Genomic DNA, 24,535 nt, shown 5'->3' on the forward strand with positions numbered 1-24,535 from the left:
CTGAGCAGGTTTTTAGGCAGGATCTCGAACTGAGCCGGGGAGAGTGTAACTTTCACTGAATGGATGTCAGGTGTCCATCACAACAAAGTTTGTAAAAGTGTTTGGGTTACAGCTGACACCATGATGAATAGGCGTTAAATATGAATTGAACTGGACAGTTAAGACACACTGAAAGGTTGCACCAAGGAAAAAAATATAACAGGAGGCATTAAACTGCTGACACATCAAAATATCAAAAATGCCATTTTTTCAATACGTTGATTCCTAAAATTCATTCAGGTTACAAACATCTGTATTGGAAATTTGTCTAGTGAAGATTTTTTGTTACTGTTACAGACCTTTCATTGATACCATGACCGAGAATAAACTGGCAAAGTAGCGAATAATCTTTACGCATCATAACAGTAGAACTATTGTATTGACCATCGTCCTGTTATTTGCCAATGAACATGATCCTGAACAACCTCAGACAGACGAAGATGTTGTTTAAATGCTGAGAAATCAGAAACAAGGTTAAAGTTGGATAAAAAGGAAGATGTTTCAGAAGCGTCCCCATTCATACTTACCCGCTTTAACTACTCTGATTATCTCTGACATCTGTGGCCTTTTATCTTTCTCCCAATCTTGTTTTTTTTTTATTTTTTTAATCAGATTAACCCAGCCCGGCATCCTTTAATGGGTGCTTTTTACAGAAAGCTGAAAGAGGATGATAATTAAAATAATTAAACCACAGGGATTGGTCCTTTGCTCTCACTCTTTCTCTTTCTTCTCTTTTTTCTGAAGTTCTAAAGTGAATTCACAGAGTTCAGTGATTCAGAAGCAGCAGAACCACTCACACCATCTTTGGTTCATTATGTAAACCCTCATCTCAAAGTTTCAAAGACGTTTATTTTTAACGGCGAATCAGTCGGCAATGCATAGAGAAGTCTTGTGAGAAGTGAAGGGTCTGGAGTTAACTGTGGTCTACAGTGCTGATGCTCTTTTTTTTTTTTTTTAAATGTAGTTTATTCCTAAAAACGTTCATAACATGATGCAAACAACATTGGGGGAAAGTATCCTCTTTTTGAATCATTTATTCATGGACTTTTAAGCTTTTAATGAGAACAAATGACGTAGTTTTTCAGTGTCAGCATGAAGTACGCTCACGAGAACTGATTTTTGCTTTGCAATCTCCGTCCATGTGGAATAAATACGAGCGTTTAAAACATCATCGAGCTTTCTTTAGACCTAACGCCTACCACCAGACATGTTATACCATTTATATAGACGTTTTCAACCAGTCAGAGACAGGAAACCAATTATTATAGCTAATCAGACTATATTTTAGTCAAAGTAATGATCTGATAACGACACCAATTCAGCACTCATACATTACATTACAGAAATATATAAATGAGTATGAAATGAGTATTATATATTTGACACCAACAAGAAGATGAGTGCAAAAGTTTACCTCAGTTTTACACTTTATCTACAATCATAATCAGAAATCCAGAGCACAATCTAAAACAAAAGGCAAAATCAACTAAATCCATTTTCCCATGATGCTTTTAGCCTCCATATCAAAGGTGGATATACAGATATGTAGAGAGTAATAATTCATTACACTTCTCACAAATGTTTTGCCCATCTTAACACAGAATTTTAGTTTTTAATTTCTTTAACAAGAATAATAATGAGCAAGAATTACATTTATTGGTATCTATAAATCTGTCCATATTTCTTTTTGTTGTTGTTTAAGGGTCGCAAATTTGTACTTTCCAGTCTTCTAGTTCTATGGCCATATATATATATATATACGAATTAGCAACATACATTATATACAGTACATTTTCTGCTTAGCATTTAAGCCATTGCTAAAATAGGAAGAGAACACAGCAAAGAATAAAAAAGTGCTGCAATTCGACAGCAAAGCAGGAATGAATTAATTCAAGAAAAGAAAAAACAATAGAAAAAAAAATCAAAATAAAAGTCAAGAATTCGGTCATGCCAAAGTTCTTCATCTTCTTTGATTATCCTTTATATATGGGTTTAATTAAATGGATAAAAAAATTGAAATAAAAGTGTTTGATATAGCCAACTCTACTCCCTGTTCCGATTTCAAGAGGGATTTTTTTAAAGCCTCAAACCCTCTTTGGGAGCTGTGTTCTTACTTTGCACAGGGCTCTGTATGTCCTGACAATTTCACAGGGCTCCATCTCAAGTTTGGTAAAGAGAGCAGAGAGAAGGGAAAGAAATCCCTTTGCACTGAATACTTAAGATTTATGTTTAAAATTTCATGCACTCTTTGAGAACACTGAGGAGCAATTTCAGATTTGCACCGACATCTAATTTCTCAAGTAGACTCCGAAAAACACAAATTGCTGCGGATTCCCTGTGCGTCCAATTATCGCACATCAGGCTCCCTGACCCTCTGGGCAGCGGTCAATTAATCATGAGAGTTTTTGACTCAGTCAGGAGATACATACACTCATGTTTGATAAAGCAATCATGTTCCCTCGATTATATACAGATGATGAGACATAGATCACCTATAGACCATCATATAGAGTTATAGAGTATAGAGCTCAGAATCAGAACATGACAAAAGTCCCAAAATGAACAAATAATTCTGTACACATCTGGATTTTTTTTTTTTTTTAAACTAAGTAAAAAAAAAAAAAATGTAAAAATTATGTTACAGGTGTTTTCAACTGGAAAAAAATAATAAAAATTTAGGCATGATATCTCAAGAATTTGAGAGGTTGAAGCCTAAAAACAGATTTTGCTTTATACTCAGAACTGTGAGAATGTGAAATTTGGACGAGTTTCTTAATATATCAGCCAAATAAATATATATATATATATATATATATATATACTTTTTTTTTGCTCACTTCACATTCTTTTCTAAGATACATAGCTAATCACCTCAGCTAATCATCCCTCACAAAACATAGCTAGTCTGTAGCTTAGCATCTTTTCTAGAAATCACAGGTAATTCTCAACTTTTTTTTTAATCATAGCTAAGCTAATCAGTCTTACTTTCAAAAAAATCTAGCTAATCACCTTAGCATCTTTTCTAAAAAAAAAATATATATATATATAGCTAAGCACCTCAGATTCTTATTTACATTAAACCTATCTAAATCACCTTGTCGTCTTTTACAGAAACCAAAGATAGTTTCCTTCTGTTCCCAATAAAAGATGCTAATCATTTTAGAAAACAATTATCATAGCATCTTTTCTACTTGGCTAACCTAAAAAAAAAATAAAAAAAAGTAAAAATAAAAAAAAAACTCTAGAAAATATTAGATCACTAATCAGCTAGTATGGATTTTTTTTCTAAATCTTTATTTAAAAAAAGTTTCTTTATATAAAATCATAGCTAATCACCTCAGCTCGTTTTTTTAATTAGCTAATTAGTTTGTTTGTTTTTTTAAGCATAATTACCTCACTATAAAATGGATTCAACCCAGTAGCCAAATCCAGTATTAGTATGTACTGATTAGTATGTACTTTCCTGTTAACAGATCTAAACAGAAGTGTAAACACTGTGTAGCGAAACCGACATAGTTTTTGCTCCTGTAGGTGGTGTTTGCTTCACCTTCTGACAGGAAAACAAGCGTCAGTGGGTAGTTTGTGCTGCAATGCAACAGCGCCCTCTGGTGGTCACAGTGCAGCGCGCACGCACACACACACAGTTGAGACTACAGATGGAGGTGTGTGTGGAATTGTTGCATCAAGTGGTTTCAGTCATTCAGCTCAGCATAAGTTTTGCTAATGGATGTCAATAACAATAAGAAGAGTAGAAGAAAAAGAAGGTGGCAGAACAAAAGCGACCGAACAAAAGAGGAAGAGCAGGAAGGAACGAAGGAAAGGTACTGAGGGGAAGGGAAAAGTTATGAATGGGAGAAAACATCAAGAACAAAGACAAAAACAAAAGAAAGCAGGATGAAGAAAAACAGAAGAGAAATTGTATGAAAAGGAAAACCAAAAGATGAAGACAGATACAAAGTCTTTAAAAGCATCCATACATTTATTAGAAACAAAAAAGAATAAATAAATAAATAAATAAATGGAAGAGTATGAAAACAACCACAATATTATTACACAATAAATGTGTAATAATATGCATAAAAGAAACAAGGGGGGGGGCTTGAAAGCTATTGGAATAAAAAAGTAAGTAAATAAATAAATCATTCAATCCACGTCATAGTGCAAAACATGACGATTTTATTTCCATCTTTCACAGTCAACACAAGCAAATGCTTTATAAACTTCCTCCCCCATCACTGGAGGTCCAATTGGCCTGCTTTTGTTCAGCTCACTGATTGTACCGTTCATCACACCGTGTCACTTCCTGTTGGCATTAAAGTTGTACATGCTATAGATAGCAAGGCAGAAGGGATGACAGCAGATGTCAAGAGGACAACAGGATTTCTGCAGTTCAAACAGAGGCACGAAGTCCACCATCATGTCATTACTACAGCAAATAGCAGCACTTACAGATGTGACTCGGTGCCCGGTGTTCGAGCACGTCCGTGTGCTGTCCCGTGCCTTCGTGACTGTGCTGTAGCCATTATTGATTTAGCAAACTTCGAATAGAGAAACAGAAAAGACTCTCGATTCATTCATACTGGATGAGAGAGAAATTGAAAGTCCTGATAATGTCCTGATAATCAACACAAAACACTTTTCTTGGATACCTTAAAATATCATCAATGCCCCCGTGTTCCAGCATTTCTGGGCAACACTGAAGGCCACATCACTTACTCAGGCTTTAATCCTGATCAGATACACAGTGATTCAAATAGTTTATAATTATAACACAACTCAGAATGAATTCTCAAATAAGATTTGGTGGAAAAGGGTTTTGAATAATTTGATGTAACAGCAAATCTGGCTGAAGTTCCAACTGGTTTACCTGAAACAATCCACACAATCCAAGATGAAGAATAAACTGAATAGTGTTCATTAACAGAGAACAGTATTACACGAAAGCAAAAAAAGCAAGAAAAGATTAAGAGAATTGGACTTTAAGGAAAAAATGAGAAAGAAAAAAAATTAAAAAAAGAAAAGCTTTGATTGTGAATGATTGTGAAGAGAAGAAAAGAGAAGAGACTGAAAGCAAGAAAGAATGGAATAATTTGTAGGCAAGAAGCAAGGAGAAAAAAAACAATAAAAGAAAAACCTCTGACAAGAGAATGATTTTTAAAGAAAGAAAAAAGCAAAGAAGCAAAAGCAAGAAAAAAATAAAAAGAGAATGAAATAATGGGGGGGGGGGAAACGAAGCATGTCGGAAAGAAAGAAAGAAGGTATAAATGTGAAAGGAGGTTAAAAAGAGGCAAGAAATAATTAAATAATTTTAAAAAATATTTTTTTTAAGAAAAGACAGAAACCAAGTAAACAAAAACAAAACAAAACAAAAAATGATGGAAATAAGTAGATGAAAGGAGTCTCCAGTATCAGTATCAGTTTCCATCACAGTAAAGTCTTCAGGACTGAGGATCTGCTGTGCTGCTTATTATATCATGACTTTTCAGATGCTATAAGGTAAGTGAGAATAGGAACTAATTTGTTCTGTGGACTTTGGGGAAAAAAACTCGATTGTTGGCAAATGTGGTATAAAAGGAATAAAAAAGGTTGGGATTATTTTTCCAACATCATAAACCTGTTTTATTCCTTACTTGGCACGTGGCTAATCGAGACCGTCTTCAGTCTGAATTTAAAAAGGAAAAAAATAAATAAATACATTTTGTAGTGCAATAAAATACCGGCATGGAGTAATAAATGGCTGAAAATAGGAATTTGTTGAGACAAAACTACAGGAAACCTAAAAATGGAGCAGTACGGAGTAAAGCATCTTTCATATTTGCGCGGATTTGCTTTGGCTAAAATGATTTGAAATCTGAGAGAACGATTTCTGATACATTATATTTATCCTGGGATAAATTACATTTGGCTTTTTTTTTATTCTTTTTTTTCTGAATATTCAGATTTTTTTTCTTTTCTTCAGATTTTTGTGAACCTTCAAAATCAGACTCCAATTTTTTATGGCACTAGTTTTTCCTGGCACCTTCTTAGCAACTCTCAATAATGTAATAGAAATTGTGTGCATTTTGAAAACTATTTACGAGTGAGCTGATATTTTTGCCACCGGAATTTTAACTTTGAAAACTGCAATAAAATATGAGACCTAACTGAACCGTAATGCTACTGGAGTGTTATGGTTTTCCACAAGATGGACCAAATCCTAGACTAGATTTATTTACTAAGTATGTATGTTTTTTTTTAGTGCACACGATATAACGTGAGAGTACGAGGAGTTTACTATTCTGCTGACTCGGATGACTAGTGCCGGGTACCGTTTAAGACAAAAAATAAAATAATAATTAAAATACTTTGCTGTTAATAAAATGTGTTGCATTGTCAATTGTCTTCCTCAAAACTGAGCATGAGATACAGCCAAGTTTGTCCTAATGGCAAAGGGCAACCCAGAAAAATCAACGGGTGCCAAAACTTTAATCTCATTAAAAAAGATTTTTTTAAAGCGCAAACGTTTACAGACGATGCAAGGAGTCATATTTTTAAGGGCAGAATCTCAAATAGCTTCCTTTTGTGCATGGAGTGTGTCCTGTGTAGTGAGCGCACACAGTGGAAAAGAAAACTAAAGATTTAACGAGAGAGAGAGAGAGAGAGAGAGAGAGAGAGAGAGAGAGAGAGAGAGAGGTTGTCTTGGCTGAACTGGCATTGCTTTTCTTATTAAAAGTTGCAGGCTTTGTTTCTTGTTTTTCGTGGATGTTGGTACTTCTCGATTATCAGAAGACAATCTGCAAATGGTGGGACATCATGGAGGAAAAAATAAATAATTTTAAAACTCTGGTAAATATAAAAAAAAAATAAAATGTAGTTCTGTCCTTCTTTTACACTTGTGTGAAAATCAGCTGGTTTCGGGGGAAGTTCTTTAAAAGGTCAAGAACACTCTGTTGGTCCTGGTAACCAATCGTTTTCTCTCCACACCGTCCCAGGTGGAGGCACTCGTTACCCTCATATCACACCGCACCACACTGCACAAACAACTGGCACTCGATGATGCTGCTAATTTTAGGCAAGGTAATATAACGAGGGAGAAAATAAAAAGACAGGTTTTTTCTCGAAACAGGAAGACACTTGAGTTTGGGTCCCGATCCGGTTTGGAGACAAGACAAGAAAGACAAGCTGAAAATTCCAAAATCCTGTTGTCCGCTTGAAAGAACGGGATGAACACTGAAATAAAAAGAGGACTGTGTAATCTCATGTCAGCTTGTAGCTTCTTTCATCTACTAGCGACTTGCTTATCTCTCTCTAGCTGTGCTCCTGATGAGTTTCGTTATAGTCCATGATATGTAGCTGTGGTTGTCTCGGCCATCCTGCTTCCCGTCTTGGTGCTCTCTGTAAGATGTCAGGCTCTTTAGCAACCAAGCTGGAGGCGTGTCCGTGTATGGAGGAGGTGGGACCTATCTTTACTGCAGTTTTTAGTGAAGGCTCCAGACAGAGATCAGTCTTCAGGCCTTGTGATAGCCCGGTGAGCTGTGGACGAGGAGCGTAATCTTCATCGCACTGGCTCTCGCTCTTGTTGCGGAAAAGTTCCCTTGCTCGCATGCCCAGGAAGCTCTTGGCACTGGGATAGGAGCCAACGGTGAGGGAAGGGGTGGAGGTGGGCACCGCAGGGCAAGCAGGGGGCGGTTCTACCAGCATTGGTGGGGGTGTGGCGCGGCTGCCGTTTAAGGGTTTAGACTTGGGGTCGGGGACGCCGGCTTTGGCTTGACCTGGCGAGAAGCCGTTCCTGTGTGGTGATGACTTGCCGCGTTCTTTAGAGACTGTTTTCATTGGTCCACCTGATGCCACCGCCACACTGTGATATAATATATATATATATATATATCATACTTATATATACGCTCTTATACTGTTATATAATATAATATAAAGCACAGTTAAGTCACTACTGCTGATATTTTGTATGTAGAATTGTATAAAATTCTCACCGGCATCTTTTTACCCAATGAAAAACTACTACTTTGTGACCAGTTGGAATTCAATCCTTTAAACCATGCATGTGTGATCATCTGTGATGAAGCAGATGAGTCTGTATCTGTACCTGGCATGCGTGAGACAGCAGCGCTCTGTTGCATCCCCTGCTGATGAAGCTACAGCGGTGGTAGCAGGAGCCTCCATCTCCAGCCTGCTGTAGAGCTGCAACAGCTCCATCTGCAAGGCCTGAGTCACACGCCTCTGAGCTTGGTACCTACTTTCAGAAGCCTTTAACTCCTCCCTGAGGGAGAGACGAGGAGAGAAAAAGATAATAGGAGGTAATTTGCAAAGAGCAAACCCGTCAAAACCCCACAGGACTACAGAAAAGGAAAACAACAGGAGGCCAAGCTGACTAGGATGTATAAATGCATCCAATTAGCCATATTACACACAATCTACAATACATTTACAATTTTATGTAATAGCCATGTTGTCCGATCTTTTGTTTAAAATGAGTTTAAGCAGCAGAACAATGTTTTGAGGATATAAAGATTTAGCTATGTATTTAGCTATGTAATGTATATTCTATGTATGAGCCTTACTGCTCTAGCACAGATTCACAGATGGAAGCAAACATTAGACAACATACTAACTAACATACTAATTCATTCATTTTCTACCGCTTATCGAACTTCTCGGGTCACGGGGAGCCTGTGCATATCTCAGGCGTCATCAGGTATTGAGGCAGGATACACTCTGGACGGAGTGCCAACCCATCGCAGGACACACACACACACTCACACACACACACACACACACACACACTCTCATTCACTCACACACCACAGACAATTTTCCAGAGATGCCAATCAACCTACCATGCATGTCTTTCTCCTGGGGGAGGAAACCGGAGTACCCGGAGGAAACCCCCGAGGCACGGGGAGAACATGCAAACTCCACGCACACACAAGGCAGAGGCGGGAATCGAACCCCCAACCCTGGAGGTGAGAGGCAAACGTGCTAACCACTACGCCAACCCAACATTCTAATTACGTTTGAATATTTAATAATGTCTCAACTCAAATTTCTAAGGCAGCTTGACAGTGATTTAGTATATACACTATCCACACAGTGAAGCATGGTGGTGGGAGCATGACACTGGGTTTTGTCCCAGATTGTTTTCAATTGCACCTAGTGTGTTCAGATAGCTACTTGCTTGTTTAAGTATACTGTCTACAAATAAAATTGTATAGTTAAATACTTATGGTTTAACTTCAATGATTTTTCACCTTACTTCATGATCATGGGCTGCTTTGATGCAAAAATATATTAATTATATAACCATTTATTTCAAATGTACACACTAGTGGGGTGGGGGTGGTTGTATATGAGGAACTACAGATACCTTTCTCCATTATTTTAGTTGTATAATGATCGTAAACCTAAATGTAACCATGTTTAATCCACTCTAATTTACACAAGTGCAACCTTTCGACACGACCGTCCAAGACAGACGAGGACGTTGCTTCCTTTCACGTTCATCCGTACTTAGCCTGTCCCTTGACATCCTCCAGGAACTTCTTCTGCTCTGCGATGAGATGCTCTTTCTTGGACAGTTGCGTCTCCAGCTCAGCTACTCGATGTTGTGCGGCATCCAGCTTCTGACCCTGCAGCGTCAGGTTCTGCTTCAGCCGCTCCACCTCCTTCGTCGAGGACACCTGCACCATCTGCACTTCCTGCTCAATATAGAGTTGTGATTTAGAATAATAAATCTTGCACTGTGTTTGCAAAATATTGTGTACAAAGCCTCTGTATTTTCTTCCATACTGCACCCTGGTCCCAAAAGAGTGATATTTCCTTCCATTGTCTGTGTGTATATGGATGAGATGACAATAAACAACTGCCATCTCTCGACAGCAGCGCTATACTCAACAAAGCGGCTCTCCTGTGTACCTTGCTGAGGTCTGGGCCTGCTTGTTGTTGCTCTTGCACACACAGTTTATGGGCTTCCCCCAACAGCAGCAACTGTCTGCTCATGAAGCTCAACTGCTGCTGTGTGCTCTCACTCGAGGACAACTAAAGAGGAAATGCAAACAAACAAAGAAGGAGGAAAAACAGAAGGGAATTTAAAATTATCATCATTAAGGGTAAAAAAAATCAAGTCGTGTATGAATTACAAATATTTTTGTTGCATGTTCTCCTTATAAATTACTCCAGCCATATGGAATGGTGTTAGACAAACCAACAGTGTATACACTACTCCTGCAAATGTGGAGCCTCCACCATAAACGAGACAAGTCCTTGTGATTTAGCTGGTACTATAGAAATGACTGTATACCGTCAGTGAAATGTATTTCTATGGACTTTTGTATGATCTGTAATTCTGCAGAATGGATTGTTGTGTCTTTACCTTGGCGGTGAGCTGATTCAGCTGGTGCCCTGTATGGCACACCTTGTTATTCGCCTTCTGAAGCTCAGCCTCCATCTCACCCATCCTCTTCTGGCACTCTTGCATCTCGCTCTGATAAAAAAAAACAAAAAAAAAAACATGTTGAAATATACATGATTAATGACTTCACATAGGATTTCATCACATTGAGTCAAGCTGAGTTTGACAGTTTGCTCCGGAGATAGAGATACAAATACAGATACAAATTCCACAAGAACAAAAGTAAGCGTCCGAATGCTAACCTGTAACTCCTGGTATTTGGTGTAGTAGTCATCGTGATCGTGTTGAAGTTGGCGGATCTGACTGTGCAGGCACGCGACCGTAGTCTCCCTTTCGTCCCTTAGCTGCCTGTAGCGCTGCTGTTCCATGTGTAGGCTCTCACGCAGAGACATGATATCTACACACTGAAGGTTCAGCTGGTCCTTCTAAATTACACATACCATAAATAAATAAATAAATAAACAAACAAACAAACAAACACGAATGATGTGTGAAATCAATGGACTTTGGTTATTACAGGTCAAATACCTACCTTTGTATTTATGAGAGTTGTTCTGTACTGCTCTATACAGTCAATGTTTTATAAAAAGAGTCTGGTTTAAATCCAAAATATGGTTATTTAATCATATAACGGGCCTTAGGGTGTGCATTTGTGTAATTGTCTGTGGCTGTGCATGATCGGTGCAATTTAGTCACAATATCCATGGAGTATAGCATGCACGTGAGATAAATACCAGTGTTCTAGTGCAGCAGTTCCCAAAGTCGCGGAGTGGGGGTCGGGGAGGTTGCGAGATGATTTCCAGAAACTTTATTTATTTATTTTTATTTATTTTTATGATTTGTTAAAAAAGGTTGTAATGATGTCCCTTTTGGACATCATTCATAAGTTTTCTGCTGAAGGAGACGCTCCCAACCAATATGACTGGATAAGGTCACCATTCAATGTAACCACGGCAAATCATCTGGCATCAGATATGGAAGGTGCGCTGATAGAACTGTTGACCGATCCTGAGGACAGCATTTGACGGCAAGATGCTGGATGAGTTCTGGGTTTCTGTCACGCTGGAATATCCACGGTTGTCGAAAGCCGCGTTGGATGTACTCATGCAATTTGGCTCAACGTATTTATGCGAAAAGAATTTCTCCACACTGACTTACATTAAGAGTAAACACAGGTCACAGCTTAACGTGGAAGATGATCTGCGGGTGGCCATCTCCAAAACTGAACCTAGAGTGGACCTGCTTTGCTCCGCGCACATTAGGCGTCGCGGGTCGTCAGCAGTCTAATATTGGGGGTCGCGGACTAAAAAGTTTGGGAACCCCTGTTCTAGTGCACATTAATGGCTTTTGCACATAATTTGATTCTATGCTTGATTTGATGAATCCCAAAGAGTCCAGCAACGTAAAGTGCTTACATGATACCGGATTATTACATAATTAACACAAGTCGATATCCAGTATGTAGTCTGGTCTGTGTCAGATGCTGTATATGCAGTAATAAAGCATATACATAAAAAAAAAAAAAAAAGTGAGTTTGGGTAAAATGTAGTTTTCTGATGTTTCCTTATCACTGTGGAAAGGGGTAAAGGTTCTAAATGCTACGACTAAACCATAAGCTGCCACGTCTGTACTGGTTGAAAATTTTGTATCTAATAGCTTGGGCTACGGTCACTAGTTGTACATGGATGTGTAACAAACACATGAGAAGCCACGGTGTATATACAACTCAGAAACGGGTAACTCTGTAATGGTGTAATTACCAAGACGCTTGTGGAATGTACGTGATGTTTACCATTGCGTTATTCTGTTCCTCCAATGCGGTGGCGTTAATGATTCTGCGCAGCAGGCGGCGGTTTCGCACAGCGTGCTGCTCACGCTTATAACGCTCATACAGCAGCTGGTTATGCAGCAACAGCAGTTGACTACGCAATGTCTGCAGTTCATCCAGAGGTGCTGAGCCTAGGGAAAGTAAGGGATGATTAAGATGGTAGTCAGAAAGAAAAGACAGGAATAAGAGGTTATGGAAAAGAAGAGCAGAGGGAATAGACAGTGGAAAGGATGAAGTATTGACAAAGATGAGAAAAGACTCGAGTACAAAAGTACAGCAAAGGAAAACCTGTGGGAACCAGGGCTGAGGCCTGCAGCTGCAGCACGTATACCACACACACACACACACACACACACACACACTTTTCTATCTGCACAATCACATGACTCATAACTTGCATATCTGCAGGGCTTTATTTAATTCCAATATGAACAACCTACGCTGTTTTTTCCCACCAGTCATCATCTGGATGTCATTAAATCTGGAGTCAGCACAAAGTCTTGTTCAAAAATACCAAGCATATTTCCCACTTAGATCAACTTCCTGTATAACGGGAACGCAAATATATTTTGCAACATATTTCTAGTTAAATGTTGTTAAACTATACGGTAGTTTGCTTTGTTCAAAAATGGATTTTATGCAACATTTCTACTATATATAAGAAAAAGCAACTAGAGCTTTTTAATTACTCCTCCTGATAAGTCCTGGGGAAGTCGTGGCCTAATGGTTAGAGTGTCGGACTCTTAACCCCAAGATTGTGGGTTCGAGTCTCGGGCCGGCCATGACTGAGGTGCCCTTGAGCAAGGCACCGATCCTTTCACTTCACTTCACCCGTAAGCCCTTTTTAACTGCTGTTAAATTCAGCTGAAAATGACTTGTGGATTGCTGCCTGTCAAAGAAAATTGTGGGGATGACGTAGCCTAGTAGTTAGTGTTGGGCTACCAATCAGAAGGTTGCGAGTTCGATTCCTACGTCCACCAAGCTCCAACTGCTGGGCACCTGGGCAAGGCCCTTAACCCTCAATGGCTCAGTTGTATAAAAATGTAAGTCGCTCTGGGTAAGGGCGTCGGCTAAATCATCGTGTATTAACACTGCGCACTCCTTAAGTACAATTTGATTTTAGGCAGATCAGAGCGGCCCTGGGAAGATACGGCAATAATCTATGCACACAATGAAATGCACACAAGGACATGACTGGAAGGTAAACAAGTGATCTACCATTATGTTGTTTACCTCCGAAGTGAGTCCAGTCAGCTGACTTGCTTGGCAGGGGCAACCTGAAAGAGATTATATATAAACGAGATGATCAGTGAGGTCTCACACACACACACACACACACACACACACACACAGGCACACATACCGACACGGGCACACACACACACAAAACCTCCTGACTTGGGCTTGACCATATCATGGTATGTAAGAGTCCATCTGCGGTTTAAAACGATTACTCGGCTATTCAGAGCAGTGAGAGAGAATGTAAAGCAAAAAGAGCGAAGGGGGCGAGAGAGCATGTAAGAAGCTCTGTTAGTTGTGTGCTGACTCTGGTGTTGTTGGAGACTTGGGTACATTGGAGGAGGAACAGCACAGTGGCAGCAGTTGTTCTGGCATGAAGAGAGACCAGCAGGTCACAGCAAGCCTACAACACTGACTTTTTTTTAGTAAACAATCAGCTCCAGTTACAACAGGGGTGTCAACAATTATCTGCACAGAGCCAATGCAGCTGTAGAGTTAAAATCCCAACCAAGCAGGAGTTACAGCCAAATTAAATACAGCCATAAATATTTCCCTCCACAGCCTCTCTGTGGAGGGAAATATTAAAAAGAAAAAAAAAGAAAAGAAAGAAAAAAAAAAAAGCAAAGCTCATCACATTACTGAGAAACCACGAAGCCATCAGATTGGAAAACTAGGAACAGTTGTACATTTAACACTGGGGACTCCTTCAATAACTTAAATACTGTACTTTCAAAAGAATTGTTTCCCACCCTCCCTTTCATTTGCATGCTCTCTCACTCGCTCTTTCTGCTTTTTGGTCAGTTCGATTTATTGCTAAAATATCTTTCATACCAGGTTCTAAGTTCCATCCTTACCTCTTCAGTACCCTGTCATGAGCATCACTGCCTTGCTGCACCAGACGATCAAGCACCTCTAGAGGAGATGCTGACGTTACTCCATGGCCTTCATCCACCTCTCCCACCGTGCCTTGCATCGCAGCTCTCTCCAGCGCCTCTGAGCTCCTACGGCTCATAAACAGGGAAGCGGTACGAGGGAGAGCCAGGTCAAAGAGAGCCTCATAAGGCAGCGATGACGGTGCTCTGCCCGGGCTGGGCGAGATGGGTGTAGATTTCAGAGCCTCATCCTCTGTGCTGGGGCTGTGGTGCCGTAGATCTATTGGGGTGAAGAGCGGCTGGAAGGACCACGGTTGCTCCTGAGACGCAGTACGGCTACCTGGGCCTTTGCACCAGATCCGCATGTCGATCTTATCGGGTGTAGAGACGGCATGGTGGGGGTCACGGAGGTGAGTGAAAGCGGTTGGGGGCTTCTCTTGTGCACCAGTGAGAGTCTCTGTGGTGCGGAAAAAGGGCGAGTCAAAGCCACGTGCTCCTGATGCTTCGCGCTTCTCCTCAGTCAGCTTCATCAGCTCCTCTGTGATGGCAGCTGTGGATTAACATTTAACATTTAAAGAGCTACAATTTCAGGCAACACCACTGACAAAGTAAGACAGACTCCAGCGCCTACCCTCCTCCCTCTCTTTGCCCAGCCGCAGCTGATCCTGCTCCTTCATGTAGTCGGATAACTCGGTCAGCGTCATGGACATGTTCTTAGCCGCACCATCTGATTCAGACGGAAAACACAAGAGGCAAAGTCACACTAAACCCACGACTAATCCATATCAAATATCTCAATCGCACAATGTGCTCGATCAACAAAGCTATGCTGCAAACAGCATAGTCTCACATACAAATACTTCCATGTCACACACCCATTTCAACCTCCTACAAATATCACACTTTTATTCTTCTATTTATCACAGACATCTTTGGATTCGTACCTCTGTGATTCTGGACGTCGCTTCCTGACCTCTCAAGCTCTCTGATTTGCTCCTGTCTCAGGAGGGGAGGTTTGGTGAGGTCTATAAGTCTACCATCCTGGAGAGAGGAAAAAAAAAAAACGAGACATCAAATTTGTTCGAATCTAAAAATCATTATGCCGAGGCTTTTACAAACGTCCATCATATCCGTGCATTAAAGCTGATTAACATCCTAGAACATCCCTCCTTCTGTACGGTAACAGTAACTCCGTTGCATATTGGATCACAAAATGTGGTCCAGTGATAAACATATCATCGATATGGGGACCATTGGAGCCATTTACCTTCCACTGCAGGTTAGGTGTACTGTGGGTCATAGAGGAAGAAGGTAGATCGTCTGAAACGCCGGGAGGAGGAGACGATGCCGCTGGAGTGCCTTTACCACCTCCTATAAAACACAAAAGACCATCCAGATAGTTACAGCTGGCTTCAAAACCGACAGTGACCTGTACAATAGAGTGGTTGGTGTATGCTTCTGCTATTTATTTTCATTTCATAATACGAAATAAGAAAACAGGAAACAAGCCTTTACCAATAAGTACAAAAACATGTGCACAGAAAAAGGCCATTCTTTTATGCAAGCTAATTCACTGTTTCTCCAGTTCAATATTATGTATGGACTTAAAAAGCCTTCTGAGTGACCATATTGCTGTACAACGGATCTCGCTAACGTTGTGTCTCTTTCAAGCTTCCGTTTATATTTTTCTACAAAAATCCCATACAACACTTTAATCGACGGGTTCCGATAAAAAACTTTTACGAAAGCAAACGGGTCACGTTTACAAGGAGCGTGAGATCCGAGAAGCAGGTTTTACAGTTTTAGTTCTAACACTATTAAGTTACACTTGAACTCCTAAATAAGAAGATACTTGAGAGTATCTTCTTAATTAGAAACCCGCATTCATTGTGAAACTCACAGCCTGTAGACCTACCGGGTGTGCTGTAGGAGCGACCAGATAAGTGAAAGGCACTCTGGGAAAGCTCAGGGTTTGGTGACATTCCTCTTGAAGAAGGTGGAGTGGCCATCCCACAGAGGGAAGAAGGGCTCCAGAGAGTGTCTTTAATGCCATGGATGAAGTTGAATTCGCATGTAGAGCTCTGAAGAGCACATACAAACACTTTACAGTTTCCACGAATAGATGAATACAACACAATATTACACACGAGTATCGAGTATAGCTTCTTAGCCCTGTTTGATCGCAGTTAACATGATCGTCTCTTTGCAAAACAGAAAACTCTTTGCACATATTGTAATAATTTTCAAAATTATTCTCACATCCAACTGATAATAAACACCACCAGAATCTAACGAAACAGGACAAGACGCCGTCTAGTTTAGTTGGCATTTTGATTTAATTTTGAGATTCAAAACAATTCAAATCAGCTGTGCAAAGGTGGCACTGTGCATGCGAGGGCGTGGCTTTTTGCTCCTGAAGGAGGCATGGCCTCTGTGTCAAGCAGTCCCTATGAAGGGGACATGTCATCCGTGCCATTTGTTCTATCCGCTGCGTTTAAAAACAACGTTTTAAGCACTTGATTTAACTCACAGCCAACAAAAAGATCCTGTTTTCTGTATCTGTTATAAAGAGAGAAAAAAAAATCTGCCAGTTTTTGAAGATTATGTTAGAAACAACAGCTTGAAGATTTGTCAGTGTCTCTTCATGCTGATCTGATCAAATCTGAACCCTGCTGCTCTGTTTTCTCCACTGGGTACGGTGTGCGAGGGGTTAAGCAGAATAAAATCCCGGCAAGGAGAGCGAGGAGACCGGTGCCAGCATCAGCCGTGTTGCCAAAGCAACAGTTCCTGCGTCAACTCGCAGTGTTTCCCTTTTTATAGCACAGCAAACCGACCCCAATGACTCAACGCAAGCCCCCCCTCACCCCCACCCGCACCCCCCACCTTAACCTCCAGCCACAGCCTGACTGCTGGAGAACAACGAGACGATTCAGGTTCCTCTGTGGAGACCGGGTGAGCTTGAGGTGATTTACGAACAGACTGACAAAGCCAATTCATCCAAAGTAAAACAACAAGAGGTGCAAGACACGAAAACAACAGGCTGAATTCTGCCCTCTGGCCACAGTGAGCTACACAGAGCTACTTCACCAAGCATCTGCAAGAACACTGTATCTTACAGAGAGATGAATCTGTATAATCCGGGATAGGTTGTGGATTTATTTAAAGAGAAATGAAAGATTCATACCGGCCGGTGGGTGCTGGGGGGACTGCGATGAGCCAGATGTGTCCCTGAGAGAGAGGACAGAGAAAGAGGAGGAAGGCCAGACTGCCGCGGGGTGGAAAAATGATTGGAGGATGAGCTTCCTACAAGGACAGATAAAGAACAACGAAAGTCCATAAGTATTCATCAACGCTCAGTGCAAAAATGAAACATTGCAGCAATTAAGCAGCAACATTTCAAGCCAAACAACCACCATAGCACAAAGCTAACAGTGAGAGAGAAACAATGTGAATGAGAACGTACCATAACTGCTGTGCAGGTCAGTGTAAGGACTGGCAGTGCAATCAGGGGCACGCATGTGCAGGTTGGCACAGAAGTGCTCAGGTTGGGTGGCATAGCCCTCTTCACAGGACGCCTCCCGAGGGTCCAGAGACACTTTGGCACATTCAATCACAATATCATGGATCTCAAACCTTTTCCATCTGTAGGGGGGGGGAAAAAAAGATCTCATAAAAGAGTTTCTGAAAGAAAATATGTATTAAAGTAAGGATATAACAGACAACCAAAGTAAAATGATAACAAAGGGGATACAAAAATAAAGGAGGTAAGAAAGACAAAGAAAGAGAAAAAAAAGCCCAAAAGGAAGTTAAAAATAAAACAGAAACAGAGAAGAAAAGAAGTAAAAAAAAAAAATGAAAGTAAGTAATGAATTTACAGGAAGGAATCAACAGGAAGGAAGCAAAGAAAGGAAAGGACCATAGTAAGGAAATGAGAACCAAAGGGAAGTAAGGAAACAACAGAAATGAAAAGGAAGTAAGGAAACGACAAAACAAGCAAGAAAAGAAAGAAAGTAGAAAAAAAAAAAAGTATCTGCTCACCGAGTTGGGTCCAGCTCATGGTCCTTAGTTCCAGTCACTAATTCAGGGTGTATACGAACGTGTTCCAGCATCGGCTAGAAAAAGCATGTGATACATGTAAATACTGCGACAAGATATAAAAGGTAATAAAAAAAATGCACAAGTTCTGAACATATTAAAGACAAATGAAGATGATTAATGTCTAACTGCATTTATCACTGGAGGATTCTGTATCTCGTACCTTAACCACCTCCTCGAACGTGTCCATGTTCTCCTTCATGCTGCAGTGAGAGCGCAGGTATGAGATGAAGTTGCAGGGGTACATGCCATACAGGCGGTGGAAGAGTGAGTAGACGCTGGCGTGCAGGTGGATCAGGAACACCTCCGAAACGTGGCCTGTAACAACCCAGAAAAGAGGAGACCGATGTATGTTTGGAACTTTTTCATTCTGTGGTATAAATTTTCTAGTCTGTCTCACGGTCAGGTTCAGTCTCTGTCTCTCTCTCTTTATGTCCATCCATCTGTGTGTCACTCTCGCTTTCATCCTCCATCAGTCTCCCTCTCTTGCCCCTTTTCCACCGAGGCAGTTTGAGTGCTGGTTCAGAGCCTAATTTAAAATCAGTTCTTTCTGTTTGGACAGCCAAAAACACCGGCTCGGAACCAGGAAAAACCAAAACGTTGCTGGTGTAGACTTAAGAACCACTTGTGTCAGGAGCTGGGGGCGGGGTTACTGTTGATAATGTACCTTAAGTATACTAATGTTTAATACACTTTTACTTTACAGCAATATGATCAGTTATCGGCACACATGATAGTAGTTAGCTACATGCTAAGGCTAACTTTTTACTGTGTTAATGATAAAATAATGTTATCTATTTTCTCGATTGCAACCTCCGTTTATACAGATTACACGGAGCTGCACGTACACGTTGGATTCACAGCGTTTGGATGCCAGTGTAGGTTCGCAAAGCCATAAGCATTAACAGTAAAGCGACATCCGTCATTGTTGTGTTTGTGTTTGTCGCTGCTACGCTAACGTTGCTGAGAAAGATGAGACGTATACAGTGACGTCAGACTCGGCTCTGTGACGGCTCTCTAGCCGATGGAAAGGCAAACCGGTTCTTAGAAGGTTCACCGGTTTAACCAACTTTGAACCAGCACCCGGTTCTTTCTGGTGGAAAAGGGGAATCTGTGTCTTCGTTTCCATCTCTCTGCCCCTCTACCTCATCTCATTGTCTCTCTCTGTCTCCGAATCTCTATCTGCCCCAAAGTGTCTGTCTGTCGGAGTCTCTCTCTGCATGTTTGTATCACTTTGAGACCGAGAGACTCTATCAGTCGCAGAGTCTCTCTCTGCATGTGTCTCTCTCTTGGTCTCAGAGTGTCTCTCTGAATGTGTGTGTGCATATTCCTTTGTGTCTGTCTGTCTGTCTCACTCCATGTGCATCTCGGTCTCCTATCCGTCTTTCCATCCCTTACCTGGGTTCCGCAGGTTCCAGGCAGCCAGGCGTCCAAAAACATCAAAAAACTCATACAGATGCTGCTTCCCTGCCTGAGGGATCATGGGTAACAGGGTGACAAGCACCAGCACTCCGGTTATAAGAACCACAACGTCTGTGTCCGTCTGTTACAGAAAGAAAGCAAAAAAAGAAGAAAATAAAACGACAGTTATACACTAATATACACAAATATACACTCGATTTTTGCAGAACGCAAATACGGCATGAGCGCTGCTGCTTATGTAACTGGAAAAATATCAAAGAATGGATTGGTGTGATGGAAAACTGTCCCACTAGGCCACCTTGAGACACTTGAGCAGCGAGAGCAGCAGAGGGTAGCGGGCGATCTTGTGAATCCAGGACGGCTGTTTGCGCACCACGTGGCCCAGAAGGTTGAGAGTCGGTAGACGACATGCCGGCTTTGCCATGCACTCGTTCATCTTATCGAAAAGGTGCTGTAGAAAAGAACAGAGATTTTAGAGTTTTCTGCTCCTACACACTCATGTTGTTAATGTTAATTGGCTGATTAACTGACTAGAGAAAGAAAACAACTAACTATGCAGCGGTACTCAAGATCTGACTGACGAACACATGCTTGCTGAAAATTAGCTGAATTTATGACTTTAAGTCTAAAGTAATTCAGGAGAGTGATTGTGTGTCTTGTGATCAGGTCAAGAACAAGGACTGTGTGTGTGTGTGTGTGTGTGTGTGTGTGTGTGTGTGTGTGTGTGTGTGTGTGTGTGTGGAAATAAAAATGCCAAGCACAGTTCAGCATGTGAACTTCAGAACAAGCCTTATGGTGGTGTCTCATTTTCTGTTAACCTCACTGACATATTTTCACAATTTTCATATCTGGTCACATGACCAGACAAAAACACATCCTCAAACATTCTTACTTACAACAGTCCACTTGCAACTTCTTTGAAACTAACATTTTTTTTCCCAGTGAATATCCACCTTATAAATGACGACAGGCAAAGAAACGTGAGGACATTGCAGTTAGTTCAACATGAAAAAGCAGGCATTTAATCTAATAAACAAAACCTGTGTAAAAAAAAAAAACGTGAATCGGCCATGAGCAGAGAGGTGCACGTGGAACCTTTCATGTGTTTTGTGTTTTATTGTTATTGTTGTTGTTATTATTATTATTATTATTATTATTATAGATGAGGGACTCACCTTGTCATGTGGCTCCCTCACTGAACACAGAATATGCAGCGCTGGACTCGAGTTGGTCTCTAGGAAATAATCCACCAAGCCATTTAGGAGCATCGACCCTCGTTCTGCAAAACAGACTACACATCAATCCCCAAGAAGCATGCATGCAGTCAAAACAACAACAAAAAAATCATTACAGGTTTTCTTTTGTTTGTATCATGGAATGGAGCAGCAGATGTTTGAACTGTGATGATCTGAGCTAGCAGTAAGGAACAAAAACACAACTTCCTGTTATTGAATTGAAACTCACTTATTGCAACAACCATGAAAGATATAATAATATGACTAAACACTATTGAAAATCACTCCATAATTTGCACCTTTTTATATTACCGTACCTGTACTGAGGTGTTCGTTGATGAGACCTTTGATTTCCTCCAGATGCTGAAGATCAGAGGTCTCCAAGAGAGGGAGCAGGTCACCCATGTTGAACTGTTCCCTGGCCATGTTGATGGTGGTATTGGTGGAATAGGGGGCTTGGCTGAGGTGGAGGGGAGGGGCTTTCAGGTGTCACTCTCTCTGCCTGCTCTCAGGGTCCCTGGGCCGCCCACCGACGCAGTCTCCAGGCACCTCTGCACACACAAGACCCCTTTACTGACTTCCAGCTTTACACAACACCATTGTGGAACCCAGTGAACATTGGACAAATATTTCTGTGTAATCACACCACAAAAAAAATGTTGAATACCGAGATCATGAAAATACAAAGATCGTTATGGCCTGTTGATTTTTATTCTAAGCAGATGGAGGCTGAAGGGTTTGTCTTTACGTAAGCAGAGGAGGCAGTGCCGCAAATATGGCGCATCGTCATTACACAAAATCCTTAATGGATCACGATATTTAGGTTTGATAACCGACCGACAACATAAAAAATAGTTTTAAACTAAATACAGCTTATCATTTTCAAAAAGTGGGTAAAAGTTCTTTTGAAATTCAATAAAAAATAAGTCAGTTGTGTTATAAAAGTTTCACTTATAACACAAAGGTCTAAAAAATAAATAAATAGATCACATGACACCACACTGTTGTTGAAGATGTTGATTTGTATTCTATAAGAGCAGCTCTGGTTTCTTTCTCTTCAAGAGGGAAGAAAAAAAATAGCAAGTAACTGGTGATAAAACGACAAGTGACGTTTAACAAGCGATAACAGGAACTAACTTGTGTTGTGGATGTTCGACAAGGTTAAAAGTAACCATGTATATTTGTTGTGCGTTGTTCAGGAAATTCAATTAAAAACTTGTAATCGTTAACAAATTGCTGTGGTGAAAGAGAAGCACTTCAGGATGTGCGGATGCTGGAAGATAATCAACTCCAGGGTGGTAACTAACAGTAACACGGATTTGCGTCAGACTGCATCACACCGTCTGAACACGGGACACGACTTGACTTAAAGTAAAGGTGCATAAATGAAACATTTTTAATTAAGTAAGTGATATAAGCACTGACAGATCATAATACTCTGGGGAAAAAAGTGGCCTTTATTTCTAAAGACCTGTTTTTACACCTCTGTAGATTCTAACATGCAACAATAGCCAGAATTAACCCACTTGAGCTCTTCAGGTCACTTAACACTGAAGTTTACGATTTAAGTCTCAGATTCCAATCAGGAGAATTAAGAAGCCGAGCTCTGTAGCGCCAGACATACCTGGATGATCACAGAGGAATCACCAATGAACGGAACTGTGCGTCAGATCAGAGGGACATAAAAAGCATTACAGCTTCAAGCAAGTGAGAGTCCAGTGAGCGACATTCAGTTCTTCTTTCTCACCAGTTTCCAGCAAAGTTCACAGTTGGATTAATAATAAATCTAACCTGGAATTGCTCCAGGTCACAAGATGCGGACAGAACTATACGACAGAGTTATGGAAGAGATTCAGCTCCGTCAGATCGAAGAGACGAAGAGCGTACGGTGTCGTTCGGACAGAATAAAGCTCTGCTGCATCACTCTCTTTAGTTCCAGAAGAATCTATCAGCAGATAGATTGTAATGGCAGAAATTCATTTGAAAATTTCTTAAATGCCACAAAACATCTTCTAATTAAAAAGACGAGTTCAGGTGGAAATTCTTTTAATGCAAATGTCATTCAAACAGCAGATCTCATGGTTCAAGTGAAGAAAATGACTCCATCTCATAAGATCTGCTTATGGTCCAAAAACTGCAGTTCTGTTTGTAGTCACTCCTTTAATAAAGGCCATTAGAGTTGTTTTTCCAAGATTGTGGGCTGCAAATAAAAGGCTGCCTCTTGTTAACAGATCACCATTCGTTCTCGTTATTTATAACATCTTCGCATCTGGTAATAAACTGAAATCGTTATGATTTAAAAAAAAAAAAAAAAGAGACATGTTTTTACTGTCTAAAGCTTGCTGACTGCAGCCGCTAGCACTAACTGGGCGTAAACAACTCCGGAGAACAATGAGTTTAAAAGACATTAACTACATAAAAAATAAACCATTCCGAATTAATTCACATAAAACCGCACGGATTTATTTGTTTTAAACACTCGTTAAGCATTGGCATGTTTAATTTTTGTCTTATTCGGTTAAACAACAGATATATAAAATCAATGAGACTCACTGGCTAGCAGTTATTTCTGTCTGATACCAAATTGCACGTCGTCCCCTTGATAAGTGCACTACATTGCCTATAACACAAAGTCTTCTTTACTAGACCTAGTGCACTAAACATCAAAGACTGAGTCGTTTGAGACTTAGCCTCAGTCCCAAGCAAGCTGCAGTATTGACTGGATTTGAGCTCATTAAAGTGCATGTTGCAAATAAAATAGACATTGCAACAGAAATTAGATATTTTTACTACCTCATAGCATGCTGTTTAACACCACAATCCCAAACAAAAGAATAAATAAAGCCTGTTTACCCGTTAAAGCAACTGCACTCAACAGGGCGCCGCCATCTTAGCCTCCTCACTCCCCTCCCACTGCAACGCCCTTCCGCGCCTGGACAAATAAAATAATCCGCAAAAAATGTATCACACATTTGCGTCACGAAATTGCGTCGTGTCGTATTAAGCAACGTCTGGATGATTTTTCCAACCGCATTTTATCAGATGATTCTCATCGCAAAGTCGCATTTTAGTGTAAAAAGTTTTTCTGCATCTGGGTCCTAGCTTGTTTTTCCCAGCGGCGGAGGGATGTGATGCGGTTATGCGGTTTTTTTAAAGCGCGACTCAAGTAATGTGCGCATGCGCGACTTATTAGTATAAATAAACGAGTTTGTGGTCGAAATATCAGGAATTATGAGCAAATGAAAGACTCCATAAGTTATTTTTGTTAATGCATTCTAGTCTCGGATTGTGCAACTAATCAAATAGACCGTTTTTATGGAGCAAATGGATTTATTATTGCTTTTATATTGTTATAAGTAGTAATATAATGTTATTGTCTGCACATATATACTGTATATGA

The 24,535-nt window shown here is 40.4% G+C and overlaps 1 protein-coding gene across 6 annotated transcripts; it reads right to left on the minus strand.

Moving 5' to 3' along the window:
- Positions 1-4,195: 4,195 nt before the first annotated feature.
- On the minus strand, positions 4,196-24,211 carry tsc1b (TSC complex subunit 1b). 6 transcript variants are annotated; one of them, XM_047805659.1, is made up of 23 exons: positions 24,165-24,181; positions 23,989-24,067; positions 21,453-21,686; positions 21,076-21,179; positions 20,199-20,351; positions 19,877-20,021; positions 18,642-18,796; positions 18,422-18,495; positions 17,847-18,025; positions 17,568-17,686; positions 16,299-16,464; positions 15,651-15,754; positions 15,328-15,424; positions 15,015-15,110; positions 14,366-14,933; positions 13,491-13,549; positions 12,237-12,403; positions 10,687-10,869; positions 10,406-10,516; positions 9,949-10,071; positions 9,544-9,731; positions 8,123-8,296; positions 4,196-7,876 (listed from the first exon to the last, which is right to left on the minus strand). In XM_047805659.1, the coding sequence occupies exons 3-23, from the start codon at positions 21,559-21,561 to the stop codon at positions 7,327-7,329; spliced, it is 3,624 nt and encodes a 1,207-aa protein (XP_047661615.1). In that variant the 5' UTR covers positions 21,562-21,686; positions 23,989-24,067; positions 24,165-24,181; the 3' UTR covers positions 4,196-7,326. The 6 variants fall into 6 exon arrangements, with proteins under 6 accessions (XP_047661615.1, XP_047661619.1, XP_027008492.2 ...); XM_047805663.1 differs by having other exon boundaries at positions 4,196-4,577; positions 23,989-24,211; XM_027152691.2 differs by having other exon boundaries at positions 13,506-13,549; positions 23,989-24,195.
- Between the last annotated feature and the right edge of the window lie 324 nt (positions 24,212-24,535).

The sequence above is a fragment of the Tachysurus fulvidraco genome, chromosome 21, assembly GCF_022655615.1.
Source record: "Tachysurus fulvidraco isolate hzauxx_2018 chromosome 21, HZAU_PFXX_2.0, whole genome shotgun sequence".
NCBI lineage: Eukaryota > Metazoa > Chordata > Actinopteri > Siluriformes > Bagridae > Tachysurus > Tachysurus fulvidraco.